The sequence below is a fragment of the Talpa occidentalis genome, unplaced genomic scaffold (genome assembly GCF_014898055.3).
Source record: "Talpa occidentalis isolate TD23 unplaced genomic scaffold, MPIMG_talOcc4v2.1, whole genome shotgun sequence".
Classification (NCBI taxonomy): domain Eukaryota; kingdom Metazoa; phylum Chordata; class Mammalia; order Eulipotyphla; family Talpidae; genus Talpa; species Talpa occidentalis.
This window is the reverse complement of record NW_026555331.1, coordinates 122070721-122090251: the sequence shown is the minus strand read 5'-3', so window position 1 is coordinate 122090251 and position 19531 is coordinate 122070721. Positions and strand designations below refer to the sequence as shown.

General features: G+C 42.9%; 1 protein-coding gene across 13 annotated transcripts in view; it reads left to right on the top strand.

Moving 5' to 3' along the window:
• ATXN7L1 (ataxin 7 like 1) overlaps positions 1-19531 on the top strand; it is a 235310-nt gene that overhangs the window by 49734 nt on the left and 166045 nt on the right. The window contains exon 1 of one of the 13 annotated variants that reach the window (XM_054692545.1): positions 7793-7852. The exons of the other annotated variants lie outside the window; for them this stretch is intronic. Within the exon in view, the coding sequence (XP_054548520.1) occupies positions 7825-7852 (28 nt within the window). The 5' untranslated portion in view covers positions 7793-7824. Of the gene's footprint in view, positions 1-7792; positions 7853-19531 lie in introns of those variants that run through there. 13 annotated transcript variants of the gene reach the window in all.

Sequence of the window (19531 nt, the reverse complement as noted above, 5' to 3'; positions counted from 1 at the left end):
GGGGACACTGAGGTAGAGGGAGGGCATTTCCTCCCTTCAGTCAGGTTCATGGCAGGCTGAGAGTTGGAGTTCTTGGTGTGCTGAGTCTGTTCAGGACATCATTCACTGGCTTAGTTCCTTAACCTTTCCTCTGACAATACCAGAGGATACAAATCAGGAACCAGATGGGAGAGATGCATAGAGGAAGGCACAGAGCTGCCTTGCCCTCTCTGGGTGCATCATCCTCCCTCAAATCTTCACATTCACCACCCAAAAAGCTCTGAAGCTCCTCTTCATGGGTTTCATTATATAAGCATTAGTGATTAACTCATTGGCCATTGGCAATTGGACTGAACCTATAGACCACTCCCCTTCCAGGAGGTCTGGGATGGACTGGGAGTTCCTCCCTCTATTTCTGTAGTTTTCCTTGGCAAAAATCACTCCCACCCTCGGGTGTTTTCCAATAGTTACCTTCATTAACATAGCAAGAGATATCTTATCTCTCAAAACCTTTAAGAAATTACTAAGGAAGCTGTCTCCCAAGAACTGTGTATGACAGATAAAGTTTGGTCATCAGAACCAAATATATTATCTATGAATTATAATATCACAGACTGATTGAGAGTGATGGATTCAGTGGCTCAGCTGAAACTGGATATGTGGAAAGAAGAGAAAATTGTGGTAGGTCAACAAAGTAACCTTGGCCTTCAGGAGGGGTGGGGACCTTTTCGGGATCTGTGCTCTTGGTTCACCTCACTCACTGCTTCATCTCAGATTCTTTTGCTAGTTTTCATTTCTCCTCATTCTCTCAACTTTGAGCACTCTAATTGTGTCACTGCCCCTCTTCTCTTCTCCATCTACTTTTCTACCTTGCTGATCTTACCAGAACCATTGCTTTAAATGCATTTGCAGATAGCACCCACATTTCAGTCAACAGACTGGGTTTCACTCTTGATCTCAAGACTAACATATCCCATTGCCTACTTTTATCTCTACATTTAACATATTGAAAACTTAGTCTTCCCCACATGTATAGTGTGCTAGGGGTCCCATAACAAAGTACCTCAGACTGGATGACTTAAAACAAAACAAAACTTAATCTTTTATAATTCTGTAGGGAGGAAGTTCAAAATTTCAGTGTTAGTAGAATCATACTTCCTTTGAAGTTTCTAGGAGAGAATCTGTCCCATGTCTGTCTCTTAGCTTCTGGTGTTACCAGCAGCCATTGGCATTCCTTGACTTGTAGACACATCACTCCAGTCTTGCCTCCTTTGTCACACAGCATTCTCCATGTTTGTGTTCATACCTAGCCTCTTTGCATGTCTGTGTCTTTTATCCTCATCTTCTAAGGATGCTAATCATATTGTATTAGGGTTCACCCTAACAACCACATCTTAATTTGATTACCTATGCACTCTAATACCAAATAAGATCGCACTCATAGGAACTGGAAACACAGTTCGGGAAACACATCCCCTAATTTGCTTCTTCTCTAGACTCTCCATCTCAGCACATAAACACTTAACTCGTCCAATGGCTCCAGAAGGAATTTTGGTGTCATATTGGGCTCTCACCTTCTCATCTTCTCTCACCTCCTGCTAGAGTCTCCCAGGAAATGTGACTGTCTATACCTCTCCAATCCACTCACCTTCCGGCTCTTTCTCATACATTCTAGGGACACCCCATCTCAGGAATTTGCACTAGCATTTCCTTTACCAGAACTAGGTCATCTAGATGTCCCCTGCTTCATGATTGACTCCCTCATCTTCCAGTCTTTGCTCAAATAATGTCTTTCTAGTGACACCCTTTTAAAATGTCTAGGTGGACAGGGACCACACAGAAGACATGCCATATGTAGACAGGGAATTCTGTGTGCATCCAGACCTCACTAAAGCTGTTGTTTGAAACTGTGAAAGGGCTGTCCCCACAGTCAGAGGTGAGCTGAAGGTGTCCACAAGCCAGGCCCCGCCTGGCAATGAGTTGGAGCCTAGAGGGGGATCCAGTGATTTGGAGCCCAGCGGGTGATCCAGCCACTGCCAGGGCAGTCTGTGGGACCTCAGACCCACCTCTAGAATTAAACAAATACAAAAGAAGGAGATTTTCAGGGACAGCAACCATTAACATATCCATAATACCACTGACCTACGGGACTTCTGGCATAACATATTGGACCACCAGTTTCCGACATCCCAGAAAGTGCACACCAAAGAGATGCCGGCCAGTACCAGCGACACAATGTCCCAGTGCATAGGACAAATCAAAAAACAAGCAACAGGGAGAAGAAAAATTACAAGCAACCAAGCACGTCCCCAGGGAAAAGTCACACCACAAAAAGACAACCAAACACCAGACTGCAACAACAATGACTTAGAGGAACTTCTGAGTCTTCCCAATAGAGAATATAAAATCGCCATGATTAAAAAACTGAAAGAAGTTGAAAAAGATATGGGAAAAATAATCAACGATCAGAAGAATGAAAATGAGTCCCTAAAGAGGGAAATGAAAGAAATACAGGAGATCAAAGGTTTAATGAAGGAGCTAAAGAACTCTGGGAAAAGCAATGAAAGCAAAATAGATGAAATGGAAGAATGAATAAGTACTCTGAAAGACACAGAAATAAAAAGAACCAAAACAGAAAAGGAAAGAGAAGTATGAAGGAAAAAGAATGAAGAAAGACTTTGGTAACTATTTGACTCCATGAGGAAAGGAAATATAAGAGTTATAGGAATTCCAGAAGGAGAGGAGAGAGACATAGGAACAGAGAAAATATTCAAGGAAATAATTGAAGTGAACTTCCCAAACATGAAGAAGGAACTGAAAATAGACATACAAGAAGCAGGAACACCAAACTTCCATGATGAAAGGAAAAATACAGCAAGACACGTAATAGTAAAGCTCCCAAGAATCCAAGACAAGGAAAAAGTAATGAAGATGGCAAGAGGGAAGAAACCAATAACATACAAAGGAAAACCAATCAGGCTGACATTAGACTTCTCCAAAGAAACACTACAGGCAAGGAGAGAGTGGAGGGATATAGTCAACAAACTCCAAGACAACAAATGACACCAAGAATACTCTATCCCACAAAGCTTTCCTTCCTCTATAAAGAAAGAATAAGGACCTTCCCAGACAAACAGAAACTCCAGAATTTCATTATGACTAAACTCCCACTCCAAAAAATACTACAAGGAGTCCTAAAGCCAGAACCAACAGAGGGATGAATAAGAATGAAACAAGACCAAAAAAATTTTTTAAATAAATAAAACCAGAGAAAAGACAAACAAAATGGCAAATACAGACGCTTACATATCAATATTAACTCTAAATGTAAATGGACTAAACTCTTCAATAAAAAGACACAGAGTCGCAGGCTGGATTAAGAAACAAAACCCAACCTTTCGCTGTCTACAGGAAACACATTTAACTACAAAAGATAATAATAAACTGAAAGTAAAAGGATGGAAAACAATCCTACAAGCAAATGGACCAAAAAAGAAGGCAGTAACAGCTATACTTTTATCAGATAAAACAGATTTCAAACTCAAAAAGGTAAAAAGAGACCCAGATGGTTACTACATTATGATCAAGGGGACAATACATCAAGAAGACATAACACTCATTAACATATACTCCCCAAATGAAGGAGCACCAAAATATATCAGACAACTAATATCATCTCTGAAAACAGACATCAGAGAAAATACATATATAGTAGGAGACTTCAAAACTCCACTATCAATAATGGATAGATCAATGAGACAAAAAATAAGTAATGACACTAAAGCTCTGTATAAGGATCTAGACCTCATGGGCTTAACAGACATCTATAAAACACTAACCCAAAAAAAATCTGAGTACACATTTTTCTCAAGCACACATGGATCATTCTCCAAGATCAATCACATACTGGGACACAAGACAAATATCAACAGCTACATCAAGATTGAAATCATACCAACCATCTTCTCTGACCATGAAGGCATCAAACTAGAAATAAACCATAAAAAGAAGACAAGAAACTCTCCTACTTCATGGAGATTGAAACCCACTCTACTGGAAGACCACTGGACTAATGAAGAGATCAAAGAAGAAATTAAAAAATACTTTGGGTTGAATGACAAGGAGGACACCAATTTCCTAAATGCATGGGACGCAGCAAAAGCAATAATAAGAGGAAAATAAATAGCACACAGGCTTACATCAAGAAACAAGAAAGAGGGCCTCCCCTGTGGCGCAGCAGTTGAGCGCTGGGTTGTGAAGCTGCCCACAGCCTCTGCAGCAATGGTTCGATCCCCTGCCACTGGGCGAGGGTCCCACCTGGCACACAGACCTCTCCTGCTGCCCGCTGCTTCCCTCAGCATTGTATTTTGTCACTCTGCCTTTTCTGCTCTCTGCTCTGGCTCTGGTGAATTCTCTCACCCTCCTGCACTTCTAACTGTACCAGTGTTTGTATAAATAAATCTTTTAAAAAAAAAAAAAAAGAAACAAGAAAGAACTCAAAGAAACAACCTAATCTCACATCTCAAAGAACTAGAAAAAGAACAAAAAAAAAAAAAACCAGTAGAAGAAAGGAAATAATAAAAATCAAAGCAGAAATAAATAGAAACGAAAAAAAAAATCCAAAGATCAATGAAACCAAAAGTTGGTTCTTTGAAAAAAATAAATAAAATAGACAACTCCCTCACCAGGCTCACAAAGGAAAAATGGGAGAAAGCACAAATAAATAGGATCACAAATGAAAGAGGAGAAATCACAACAGACATAGCAGAAATCAAAAGAATAATCAGAAACTACTATGAACAGTTATATGCAAACAAGTTCAACAATCTAGAAAGATGGACAAATTCCTACAACTTTACAATTACTCAAAGCTAGATAAAGAAAAAATAGAACACCTTAACAGACCAATTACAAGCAGTGAAATAGAAATGGTAATCAAAACTCTCCAAAAACAAAAGCCCAAAATCAGATGGATTTACAAATGAATTCTACCAAACACTCAGAAACGAACTAGTACCTATCCTTCATAAACTCTTTCAAAAAATAGAGAAGGAAGGGATAATACTAAACACATTCTATGAAGCCAACATTACACTAATACCAAAATGGAACATGGACAACACAAAAAAATCTATAGGCCAGTCTCGCTAATGAACACTGATGCAAAAATCCTAGCTAAAATTTTAGCTAACAGAATCCAACAATGTATCCATAAGATAATTCACCACGACCAAGTAGGATTTATTCCAGTGACACAGGATGATTCAACATCCAAAAATCAATCAATGTAATCCAACACATTGGCAAAAAGAAATATAAAAACCATATGATAATATCAATAGATGCTGAGAAAGCTTTTGACAAAGTACAACACCCATTCATGATAAAGGCCCCTGAAATTCTCAGGATACAAGGAACATACCTCAACATCATAAAGGCCATATATGACAAGCCCGTAGCCAATATCATTCTCAATGGTAAAAAGTTAAAAGCATATCCATTAAGATCTGGAACAAGACAAGGATATCCACTCTCACCACTGCTTTTCAATATAATATTGGAAGTCCTAGCCAGAGCAATAACACGAGAGAAAGACATACAAGGAATCCAAATAGGGAAGGAAGAAGTTAAACTATCACTATTCATAGATGATATGATAATATACATAGAGAACCCCAAAAACTCCACAGAAAAACTACTCAAACTAATCAATCATTTTAGTAAAGTGGCAGGATACAAAATCACACAAAAATCAGTAGCCTTCCTATACGCAAACAATCAATCTAAAGAAGAAGAAGTCAAGAAAACCATCCCTTTTATTATTGAAACAAAAAAAATCAAATACTTGGTAATAAACCTAACAAAAGAGGTAAAGAGCCTATACAAAGAAAACTATAAAACACTGTTAAAAGAAATAGAAGAAGACACAAAGAAATGGAAAGACATCCCCTGCTCATAGAATGGAAGAATTAACATTGTCAAAATGGCCATACTAACAAAAGCAATTTACAGATTCAGTGCTATTCCAATAAAAATTTCAGTGGAATTCTTCAAAAAAATAGAACAAATATCGATGAAATTCATATGGAACCACCAAAAACCCCAATAGCCAAAGCTCTCCTGATAAAAAAGAAAGGGAATGGAGGTATCACACGCCTAGACTTCAAACTATACTACAAAGCCATAATCATCAAAACTGCATGGCATTGGAACAAGAACAGACATACGGACCAATGGAACCGAATAGAAAATCCAGAAGTAAACCCACAGATTTACGGTCAACTAATCTTTGACAACGGAGCAAAGAATATGCACTGGAGCAAAGAAAGTTTGTTCAATAAATGGTGCTGGGAAAACTGGGTTACTACATGCAAAAGAATGAAGCTTGACTACTACCTCACACCATGCACAAAAAGACCTGAAACCATAAAATATATAGAAGGAAATATAGGTGAAACACTACATGACATACACCTCAAAAACATCTTTAAAGACACATCACCCAAAGCAGTGATAATGAAAGCAAAGGTAAATAGCTGGGGCTACATCAAATTAAAGAGCTTCTGTACAGCAAAAGAGACAGTAACCAAAACAAAGAGACACCCCACTGATTGGGAGAAATTTTTTGCACACAACACTGATGATAAAGGACTGATCACAAAAATCTACAAGGAGCTGATGAGACTCAACAAAAGCAAAGTAAATAATCCAGTCAAAAAATGGGCTGAAGAGCTAAAAAGAAATTTCTCTGAAGAGAAAATGCAAATGGCCAACAGGCATATGAAAAAATGTTCAACATCACTTGTAATAGGGAAATGCAAATGAAAACTACCATGAGATACCATCTTACACCAGTGAGAATGGCACATATTAAAAATAATAGCAACAACAAATGTTGGCAAGGAAGTGAAGAAAAAAGAACTCTCCTGTGCTGCTGGTGGGAGTGCAAACTGGTCCAACCACTATGGAGAGCTGTGTGGAGATTCCTCAACCTGATAAAGATGGAGCTGCCATATGATCCAGCAATCCCACTCCTGGGTATTTACTCAAAGGACACAGAAGCATTAATTCCAAAGGGCACCTGCACCCTTATGTTTATAGCAGCACTATTTTTACAATAGGTAAGCTATGGAAACAACCCAAATGCCCAAAAATAGATGATTGGATCAAGAAGATGTGGTGCATAGACAATGAAATATTACTCAGCAATCAAAAAAGATAAACTCAGGCAATTTGCAACAACATGGATGGAACTGGAAGGGATTATGCTCAGTGAAATAAGCCAGAAAGAAAGAAAAAAATACCGATGGTCTCACTCATAGCAGGAATTTAGAAAACCTAAATAAGGGGCCAGAAAAAAGACTAATTATAATAAAGTAAAAATCAAAATCAACAAGCAACTATAAACCAGAGACACAATACGGGGATGGGGGAGGGAAAGGAGGGAGTGGGATGAAAACAAGCAGGGTGGGAAATACATGGGGACTATAACCATGACGAAAATGCATACATTGTGCAAAAATGAAAAATGATGTAAAAATATACAAAATAAAATTTAAAAAATAAAATTTCCTAAGCATAAATAAATAAATGCTCTAGGTGGTCTTCCCAACCAGCATTCCCAATTCCCTGTCCTTTCAAGTGCTTTGTCCCATAAAATTTTCTCCTTCTACAAACTGTATATCATTTGAAGTATTACTTATTTACATTTCCTGCGATAGTGTAATTTCCATGAGGAAGAGATTTTAGAAGTTTTGTTCACTTTTGTTTTCAAGTACCTGGTGCAGGGATAGAGCCAGAATTGGATTCTAGTCTCCTCAGCGCCAAAGCCTCTCCCTTTCCACTATGAAGGAGTTCTTCCAACTCTTCAAAGGTAAATCCTTCAGACACCCCCTCTGATTTATTCTCCCTGCTCCATCTTTTGCCCTCATCCTCAGTTACTTCAGGATCTTTGAAAAACCTTTTTGCCTAAAAAAAAAGAAAAAGGAAAAAAAAAGAATATCTGTGTTTGTTATATTTATACCAGGTAAGCTTGGGCATATTGCTTTACCTCCCTGTGCTGCAAAAAGTGATCATAATGATACTCTACCTCACAGGCATTTTATGAGGATTAAGTGAGTTAATATGTGTAACTACTTACCATGCAAGTCCCTGTGTTATTATGATAATATAATTTGAACCGTGAGGACATTATACTAAGTGAAATAAGTCACAGAAGGATAAGTACAGCATGTTTCCACCTATTGAGGTGTCTCAAGTAGTCACACTCATGGAAACAGAGGGTAGTATGGTAGCTGCCAGGGACTTTGGGGTGGGGGGAGGTGCTATTCATTAAGTATAGAATTTCCAGAGAGCTGCTATATAACATTGAGCTTAAAGTTAACAATACTTCATTTTACACTTAAAAATTTGTTACTAAGGTGGATATCATGGGGATTTTGACACATATGCACACACAGAGAGAATGTATTAGTCACTGAGTGCTTCATTTTATTGAATTTTCTCAAAGTTAAGGGACTTGTCCAAGACCTCACAGCTGGTCTATGACAGAGGGTGACAAGAATCCAGCCTCTGACTCTCAGGGCTCTTTGCTCTGCCCTAAAATTGTCCATGAGTCTCATCTGTCAAAATCTAGAGTATTAAAGGGTCATACTATACAGTACTCAAGAGACACATCCACATCCCTCAGCAGAAAATGCCTCATATTTGGGCTCCATAAAATTCCTCTATGCCCCATAGGTTGGGCAATGAGAAATAAATAATCCAGACATTGGTGTTATTGATGGGCAGCTGGGGCTTCGCAAACGGGGAGTAAACAAAAGAACCATCTTCATTTCAAGCTTCATTAGAACTAGCAAAGACTAAAAGTCATTTTTCAAAATGGTGGGTGGTGTCAGGCATCTGTCCCCACCTGGAAGGGGCACTTGATCTATAAAAGCAGCAGAAATAATTGTGTCTTCTGTGTCACTTGGGCAGAAGCTCCTGCCCTAATTAATTCTCATCTCCTCCTCCCTCTATAAATATGCTTGGGAAAAGTGACATCCTAGCTTTTTGTTTTGTTTTGTTTTCTTTCTTCTTAACAAGGAATTCTCTCTGCTCAGGCGTTTTAGGTGCTGATTTTTCTCATGTCCTAGAGATGTTTCTAATTAGTTGATGCTTCTTTCCCATAATAGTTCACCATAGAGAGTGGGTTTGGACTGGAGGAGGGAGTGATTTTGTCACCTTATCAAAGTGCCACTGATCAGGTTGGCTTTCATGGGTACTCATTCATTTTTATACCTCTCTGGAAACGGAAACAGCAAGCTCTTTGCTAAGTGGAGCTAGAGATTGCTGGGTTTTGCAAAGTCTCCCAAAAGAGCTCCTCCAGCACCCTTTGATGAAATGCTGCCTCGAAGCCTTTGCAGCGGTGCACACTAGAGAGATGCTCGCCTTCCTTTCTCATCAGTGGAAAAACACTAGCCTGGAGACAGTGTGGCAGATGCATGCCTCCGTGTCACCTTGTCCCCAAATAACCTGGCATGTGCCAGGGGCTGCCTGCTGGCTGGGGACAGGCCCACACCATGTCTCCCAGAGGCAAGGAGTGTTGAAGCCCATCCGTTTTCCTGCTCCCCCCAGGAACACAGTGACTCCTCAGGCGGTGGAAGCTGCTGTATTCTTGGAGTGGTTCATCCATTGCTGAAGACACCAGAGATCCAAGAATTTGCCTCCCCTCCTTCAGAGCTGGAAGAAGAGCTGATTTAAGCCTTCTCTTAGGACCTGTATCAGCTTTTGCTACAAAGCAAGCCACCCCAAAACTTGAGACAAGAATCATGATTTATCATGATAATGTGGGTCATTAGGATGGTTCTTCCACTGTGAAGAGCTCAGCTGGGGCTGCATAGTCTGTAATGGCCTCATGTACCTGTGTTGCGGTTAGGAGGCTGGTTGGTTTGGAGTGACCCGAGCAGAAAAGACTCATCCTTGTTTCACATGATCTGTGCATTGTGCAGTAATCCAGCCTGGATATGAGATATCAGAGCAGCGAGGGAAGACAAGCAAACCCCAATGCACAAGTCCTTTATATGGCTTTGTGTCACATTTGCTATTGTCCTATTGACCAAAGCAAGTCACATGACCAAGCCCAGCATCACTGTGGGAGGGAAAGGACCAAGGACATGATATATGGAAGAGTAAACAAATAGAGCGTCTTTCCTGCAACCATCTGCCCCAGGAGCAGCGTGTCAGAGGTGTGTTCTCCTCTCTCCGTATGGGCGTGTCCACAGGGTCAGTACTGGGTGACTCAGGGAGGCATGAGTGAGAGAGGTGATTTTGAGGCAGCAGAGCAGAGTGGAGTTTGATACACATGGGTTCGAATTCCCCACACTATTTCTTAGCAGTGTGACTTAGGGGCAGGTAACAATACTTCTCCCAGGCCCAGTTTCTTCACCTGTGAACTGGGCCTGAGCAAACCTCCCTCACAAGGCTCTTCAGAAGAATGAATGAGGCGATGTGTGTGAAGCAGTGTTTTCTGCCATTAGGTTGACTCCCGATGGTATCATTGGGGTGCAGCCAGAGGGTTCTGGCACCAGGGCAAGTAGAAGGTGGGTTGGAGTAGGCATAGAGGGGGTCACCCATGCATAGGAGGGGGAGTTTTTCTGGGAGTACTCCCAGGAAGCTTGGCTGAGACTCGGGAAAAGCAAAGAAGGCTTTGCAGACTCAAACCTTGCTAGCTGCTTATGCCCAGCAGTGGCTGCTTGACTCCCTCTAATCCCCAAAATATCAATAACTTTTGCTCCTCATCCTCCAAAGCGTTTGGACATACTTGGCAGAATTTTCTCACCTGATTTCTCTGGGCAGTGCCCTCATTGACACCGCCTCCTAAGACTACCCTCCCACCTCTCTGAGTGTTCCTTCTCAGCTTCCTCCCCAGTCCCTTTCCCTCCTCTTTCCTGGTTGGGTTTCCCCAAGTTCTAGCCTTAACCCTGTTGTTGGTCACGTCATTTTACAGGGTGCCCCCCACCAACTCAGGGACCATGTCCACGCTCCTGGTTGTCTCAGTCTTTCTCCGGTCCCAACCTTCCTCTTGAACTGTAGTTAGTTACACAAACTCATTAACTTGCAAAACAAATATATCTGTTCTAGTCAGTTTGGGCTGCCGTACGAAAATACCATAGATTAGGTGACTTAAACAAAGGAAATTTCTCTCTCACCGTTCTGGAGACTTGAAGTCCAAGAGCAGAGTGTCAGCATGGTTGACTCCTGGCAGCAGACCACTGCCTTCTGTCTGCGTCTTCACATGGCAGAGAAAATTCTGGTGTCTCTTCCTCTTCGTATAAAGGCACTGATTCCATCACAAGGGCCCCACCTCATACCCTCATCTAAACTTACAATCTCCCAAAGGTGCAATCTCCAAATACCGTCACGTTGCAGGTTAGGCCTTCAATGATTGAATATGGAAAGACACAGTTCAGTCCATAATGCCCTACATCCTGCCTTCCTGCTATAGTCTCATCCGCACCTCCCTCTTCCCAGTTACCCAAGCCAGAAAGCTCTAAGGCATTTCCCACAGTGGGCAAGGGTCAGTTGTCTTTTATGTCCTTATTCCTCTACCTTCCCGTAGCCTCTGCCCCTAGATCCAAAATCAGCATCTTCCCCACAGATCAGGACAGCAGCCCTCACCCCTCCAGGCTGACCTAGCAAGCCCAGCATTGCCTCCAAAACAAACCCTTCATCATGGCTTTGTGCATCTCCTTGTATGTGTGCACACGCTGTAAAACCCAGCCTCTCCTTCTCTCTGCTCCATTTCCTGCTCTTCTTCCCAACATCCTTGTCCTCTGCTATGCTCGCTTACCTGCGTTACCCTGAACATGCTGTCCTCCCACTCCTCTGCTGTTCCCTCCGCTGGATCCTCTTCCAGTCTAAGCTGCCTGGGAACTCCCGCCCACCTGTCAGGACCCAACTCTGGGGTCATCCTGGCAAAGCCTTCCTGGCCCTCCGCCAGCTCACCAGCCCTCAGTACCTTGTCCTCTATATACAGCACATTATCACTCATCGTAGTGTTTTGTGGGCCAGTTCCCCTTAATGATTGGTAAGCTGCCCGAGGGCAGGAGTTACTCAATTGCTGTATCCTCCAGTACCTGCCATCTAGTCATTGATGACAAATAAGTGTTGGATGAATGAATGAAAGAGTGAATGACTGAGGTCAAGGAGTGGGCCCAACATCCTCCCCTTTCCTTCCCTGACTTGCTTCAGATGCCCTGTCAGCACAGGTGCCATCAGCTGCCAGCCTACACACAGGATTTACCAAACTCAGCGACATGTGTGTTCCCCTCCCCCCACAGCACCAGGGGCCCCAGCCAAATCTTCTGCACATGTAAACCACCCTCAGAAAGCAAGCCCCTTGCTGCCTGGCTGGAGTTCATTGCTCCCTACTCTAGCTCCTTTTGCCCTTTCTGCTGTTCTGCTCAGTTCTTAATTCACTTTATGTTGTCCTAATCTCTAACTGTCCAGCACAATTCAGCCCTTATTATACCAGTACATTCTACTGTCTGGCTCATTCATTGTGTTAAGTATGTATGTTGTCCCAGTTCCGTGGACAGGGGCTTCATTTTATGCTTCTTCTGTACTTCCTCAGCCCTTGGACATTTGGTAAATGATGCCTCATAGGTCTTTATTCATACCTGAGCTCGGAGTTCTTGTCACTTCCCCAAGGCCCTCCTTTTCGCTGAACTGCCATCCTCTTTGGAAAGACAGGCACTAAGAGGCAGAAAGTTGGCTCTTTTCACATTTCACACTTCAGCTCTGCCAATTCCAAACCTTGAAATGGGGAACACGTTGCTTGTCCTCTTTGAGCTTCTATTTCCTTATCTATAAAACAGAGATAAAATAAGCCCTGCAGGGCTATTGTGAGGATTAAATGAAATAATCAATGTAAAGTACTTGGCACAGTGACTGGCATGGAATCAATACTCAATAAAAATTTGGCTGCTGTGATTGATGTTGTTTTCAATGATATTATTTTATCAATAAACCTTCCCCTTAAGGACCTAGCATAGACCAGCCCCTGGCCAGTGCCTAACACATGGGATAGTGATTGCAGAAATGCCACACTAGCATGCAAATGGGTTCATAGGACTACTGCTGACATTCTCCCCCTTCCTTGTTAGCTGGAATGAAAAGCTGATTTCCTCTGGGATGGGAGTGGGGGTATTTCTATTCCATAGTCCCCTCCCGCCCGGCCACCCCTGGCAATATAGGCAGCACTTCTACAGCCCATCACTGAAACTGGAAAATATTATGTGTGATCTGCCCTGGGGTCCTGTTAAAGGTCCATGTTGAAATTGGCTGGACAATGACCAAACTGGGTGGATTTGCCACAAAGGGTGAATTCAGAGTTGGGGCAAGGTATAAGTTGACCTATACTGACAACCCCTGGCTACAGTGAATACATTTGTCTTCTGATCTGAGCATTTGGCCCCTCTAGAAAGATGAGACCGTCCACAGATACCCAACTGTTTATACTAGGTAACCTCTAGAATAGCAGGTGCAGACCCTCACTGAGATAGACTGTGCATCTGGATTAAAAACAACATTTAAACCAGGGAAACAGAAATACATGAACTCTGGCCAGCCATGGAAAGGGAAAGCTATACAGGGTGCTGGGGTGGGGTGTGGGGTGTGCTGCCTCCAGGAATTGAGGGCCCAGAGTCATAGTCTCTTTGAGAAAGGATAGACTAATTATAATAAAATAAAAATAAAAATCAACAAGCAACTATAAACCAGAGACACACTGGAGGGGGGTGAGGGGAGGAGGGATTAGTGTCAAAATAAGCGGGGTGGGAATTGTATGGGGACTATAACCAAGATGTAAATGCATACATTGTGTAAAAATGGAAAAATGATGTAAAAAATATATGAAATTAAATAATGTAATAATAATAAAAAAAAAACCACTGCCCCAGGGCTGTGGATGGCTTTTGTGCTAGGGAGGCTGGCAGAAGACCTGTAGGGATGGGAAAGGAAGGTTAAGTCGCTATGCTGCTGCTGGTAGTATTCCAAGAAGGTGGGATTTTTTTTTTCTGTGAGAGGCATTTTGATGGCACTATGAAAAAGCTTCCCCAGGCATGCACACCTTAAGTAAATAAAAGCACAAAAATAGATTTTTCAAACCATGTCCTTCCAGAGCATAGTAGGATTTACTGAGAAATTGGATTGAATTCTCCCTGACTCACCTGACTGCTGAGTGGAGAAATTCAAAGGAAAAGTATATGTTTCCCCAGCCTATGAGCTGAAACAAGGCTGACTGCAGGGTTTATGGCTCTTAATGTGTGACCTTTTGAAAGGCAGCTGGTGGTATCTGAATAGCAGGTCAGGAGTTGAGGCTGAAGCTTAGCTGGGTCACCCCTATACCTGAACCCCCACACTCAGGGATGAGAGATTTATTGTAGAACCTCTACCCTACCCTGGAGTCTTAGATTGGTTTCCTGCAAGTATCAAGACCACTGGCAGCCCTCAGGAGAGCAGGGTTTGTTTTTCTAGCAGTGATGAGGGAGTGGCCCTGAAGCATCCACACCCTGGTATCAAGACTGCAACTTGCCAGAACCCCAGGCCTTCACTGGAGTTAGGGTATGGCACAGAGCACAAAGGTGGTTTTCTCTAGAGCCAGGTTATGGGGACTGCAATATCAGAACACCACTAGCATCATGTTTTAGGGAGGTGTTCAGAAACCAGACTTTAGTTGGCCCCAAACCATTGAAGGACCTAAATATAGTGCCCCACACCATGTTCTATAGAATTTGGACTCCAGCACAGAACTTTGTTAAGGATGATAACCAGTAGTGTGCTAGTATACTGACTGAAGGAATTTGAAAACCCTGATTTGTGGTGATTTCCTAGGTGTAAACACTCCCACTCTAGTGAATTTCAAACAACCAAGGTGAAGTCACGAAAGTGGACTTGAAAGAGACACACAGTTGGCTCTCAGGAGTGGTTCCCAATGGATCCAGTTCACCACTGACCTGTGGCTCTAAGTCACACATCCAAAGAACTTAAAAACAGAGGTACCTATCTGGGCACATTAAGCACCCCCAATGACACTATCTTTTAATTGGCAAGATGTTCCAGATCGCAACACAAGATACACCAGGAATCTCCATGTGAGGAGTTTCTATGACAGGACAGTGACTAGTAATTTTAGGAATTATCACATCCTTGAGCTTGTTAAAAGCTCATCCTCTTGGACTGTACTCCCAGAGAATCTGATTCCACGGATCTGAGATAGGTTCTAGGAACCTGCATTTGGCCACCACATTACGGGTATAATTCACAATTCAGAAAACCCTCATTTGCTGTTTACTCACACTGTGACTTTGATAACTGAAAGTGAAAAGTATGGTGACTTTTAACAATGATTTCATTCTTAACACTCACTGTTTTGTTTGCTCAAGTGAAAGTGTTGTTGGTTTTTTTTTTTTAAGGCCTTCCATGCAAAATATGATTCCAAATCATAATAGCTAACTTTTGTTGATTCTGAGAGTAACCCTATTATTACCATCACCATTTTGCAGGTGAGGAAGCTGAGGTCTAGAGAAATTTCCCAAGGAAATTTGTACCAAGATTCGAGTCCAGGCAGTCTGACTGCAGAATCTGCAATCTCAACATAATGCTGAGTGGTCTTTATAAAGTAGTTTTCCTGCCTTTGGCTATGACTTTGAACCTAGTTCAGTTCAACTTCCTGGGCATTTAATTAATTGCTTATAAGCTGCTAGCACTAGTATAAGTATCTCATTTAAGCCGTGAAGCAACCTTATGGGGACAGTATGACGACTACTTCCAGAAGATAGAACCAGAGAGGTTCTGTGGCTTTTCTAGTGTTACACAGCCAGCTAAAAGCAGAGCAGAATTTCTTATTCATTCCACTGCCATACAGCTACCTCAGATCTCCTAGAAAGACAGTTTTGATTCATTGGCTCTCATAAGCATTTGAGTGTGTTTCTGGAAGCCTTAATTTTTAACTGTTAAATGTCTTGAGTCCATATGTAAAGCATTAGTGAGCAAGACATTAGTGGGGAAGACAGGCAGATCCACCGCTATCTGTGAACACCAGGTAGAGAGGCAATAAATGCTTAGAACTGTGCAAATATAGAGAATGGGTTAGTTCTTTCTGCCAGAGTCAGAGAACACCACCTTAGGAGGCTGCACTAAAAAACTGACCTAGAAGGATGTGTAGGAATTCAACAATTGTGGAGGGGTGAGGGAGTGGCAGTGGAGGGAGTTGGGGGATAGCACTTGGTGGAGGCTGAACTTGGGATGCAGGGAAAAGGCTGGATCCTAGAGCCTCCTCAATCTTGCTACAAGTCGCCCTTTTTTCCTCGAGTACAGAACTGGCTTCGTGCTTGATTCATGGTTGAAGACATTGTGATTTTTTCTCCTCCAGTTCATCAATCTTATTTTCCATTACTTTGAAACAGCTTTCTATAATCCTCTCTATGGTGGATTTTTCCTTCCGGGGCCTCTATGTTCAGATGGCCAACAGCTTTAAATCCTACCCCATCAAAATGTGCGTGGCTGATTCAAGGACCCTGAATATGATCAGATGCCTTGCTTTGTTCTCTCAGAGCCATGGTGTACGTCTGCCCTTCTTGGGCACTGGTGCAATGGCAGGTTCCACTGGAGTGGCTCTGCCTCACCTGTAAGCTTCCTGTTCCTAGAAAAATGCCTTGGGATATCTGTCAACAACTTTCTGCAGTTTGGCTGTCCCATTGGCCTGATTGCTTTGAGTACTGATTCCCAGGGACATGAAGCCATTTTTTCCCCTGCCCTCTGGTTACACCAAGTTGTTGTTTCTCGTGACAGGGCCAAATGGCACGTTTACCTCTGCATTCTGGCTGCATCTTTTGGGTGGTCTTTGTAATCCTGAAAGGCATGTATGCCGCCCCATAGCCTTGACAGACAACCTTCTGAAAACAAATACCACAGTCTATTTGCCAGTTACAGCTAGAGCCAGCACTGCTTGTGCTTGGAGCCACTGACAAGTGCCACAGGATCTGGGGGTCTCTGGCCCTAGACCTCTGTTAGGAATCAGCTCACCACCTGTTGTTCCTGGCTACAGTCTGACAGATTCTGAACATGTATGTCTTTCTCATCCTTGAATCTGCAAGCAGGTTTGCTGCCAGGCCCTGCAGCTGAGCAGGGCTGGTATTTCTGAACTGATGGGGGTATTTTCTGGGGTGGTCTCCATTGCATGTTCTAGATAGATAATTTGATAGCTGAGGCCTGTGATACCGTCTGATGAAGCCTTCTTCTTATGCCTTTGTAAATGTCACAAGTACTGCAGTTGAGAGAACTGCAGAGAGCGTCTGCATTAACTCTGTTTTCGGTGTGGTCCAGCAACATATCATCGAAGAAATCTCCCAATTGCTGTGTTGGGACAGGCAGAGCATCTCTGCAGTCAATGCTCTTTGACCTCTCCAGTCCATTTCTAAATTAAAAACCTCTAAACAGTGACGGAAGGCCTAGTGAGATGTACTTTATACGTAAATGTCCTGGTCTTAGCGGCCTGTGAAAACCATTTGTAGAGAAGGTTTGACTCCTACAGACAGCTGAGCACCCCATTCCTACCCTGTTCCTTTGTGCTGGGCCCTCTGTCTTTTTCCTTCTAGATAGAATAAAAAGCTCTCTATGTATGAATTTCAGGAAGCTAGATTGGCAGGCATCAATTCTTTGATATGCCTCAGAACAGCCGGCTTTTACAACCTAGAGTTTATCTAAGTTACTGAGAAAATGCTGAATATAGTTGCCTCTAAGGTAACTTGAACTCAGACTTCTGCTTAGCTCCTCCTAGGAGGGGGCCTGTGCTAGGGTGGGGAAAGTGCAGCAGTGCACATAGTTTATTCTCGGCTCTCATGTAGTTTATAATGTGGCCCTTGAACACCAATGATATTTTTTGCTGTTGTCTCGTTTCTTTTTCCCTTTATTTTCTTCTACTTAAAACTTTGTTTATTTTGGGGCCTCCCCTGGTGGCGCAGGCCGTTGAGCGCAGCACTGTGAAGCTGTCCACAGCCTCTGCAGCGCTGATTTGATCCCAGTCAGCCGGCGAGGGTCCCACATGGCACAGCAGAACTCTCCTGTCTTGCCCGCTGCTCCCCTCAGCAGTGTATTTCGTCAGTCTGCCTGTTCCTTTCCCTGCTCTGTCTCTGGTGAATCCACTCACCTCCCATGATTCTGGCCTGTACCCCGGTTCTTGTATAAATAAATAAACAAATCTTTAAAAAAAAAAAAAGTTGGGGCCTCCCCCGCAGCGCAGCGGTTGAGCGCTGGGATGTGAAGCTGCCCGCAGCCTCTGCAACGCCCATTGGATCCCCGGCCACCTGGTGAGGGGAGGGTCCCACATGGCTCGCAGACCTCTCCTGCCGCCTGCTGCTCCCCTCGGCAGTGTACTTCGTCAGTCTGCCTGCTCTGCTCTGCTCTCCGCTCTGGCTCTGGTGAACTCTCTCACCCTCCCGTGCTTCTGACTGTACCCAGTGCTTGTATAAATAAATAAAATCTTTAAAAAAAAAAGCAACTTGGGCCTCCCCGGTGGCGCAGCGGTTGAGCACTGGGTTGCGAAGCTGCCCGCAGCCTCTGTGGCGCCGGTTCGATCCCCGGCTGCTCCCCGGCCACTGGAGGAGGGTCCCACATGGCGCGCAGACCTCTCCTGCCGCCCGCTGCTCCCCTCAGCAGTGTACTTCGGTCCTTCTGCCTGCTCTGCTCCCCGCTCTGGCTCTGGTGAATTCTCTCACCCTCCCGCGCTTCTGACTGTACCCAGTGCATGTATAAAACAAAACAAACAAACAAATAAATAAATAAATAAAGCATGCCTCTATAAAAAAAAAAAAAAAAAGCAACTTTGTTTATTTTTCTAAAACCATATCTCATTCTCACCACCCCAAAACATAGCATTTTAGTAGCAATAAAACTAAGTCCACTTCAGAACCAGAACCACGGTGCTCAAACAATGTGATATTTCCTCTGATAGACAATGAAGATGGATAAAAAGAGGTAGAGATGCTAGATCAAGATAGATGATGTAGATCAAAAGATAGACAGAGAGAGAGAGAGAGAGAGATAGGCAGAGAGAGAGAGACAGACAGACAGACAGAAGAGAAAGATATGGAAGTAGATAGAGAGATGGAGAGCCCATACTAACTCCTCTTAAAATAAAACACCCAGTTTTGTGCTTGTTTTACCTTTTCCAGGATTTCCTTTGTAACATGGGTATCTCCTTCCTCCCCTCTTCCACATCCATTCTTCTGACATACTCCCTGATGTCCAGTCATTATACTGAAGGACCAGAGAGGAAATTAAGGGACCAGTTAGTCCCTTCTCCAGCGTCAGTCAGCTTGCCCCAAGAAGATGGGCCGTCCTATATGAAAAGACACTAAGAGCGATGTTTCCATTGATTTCCCCTTGACCATTTAAGTGGTTCATAGCACTTTTCTCTTCAGTCTGAAAATTCTCTTTGTCTTGTAGGGAAAGCGTTATATATGGGTCATCACCACTGCCCTCTCTTCTGAAATATAGCACCTGCCTCTAC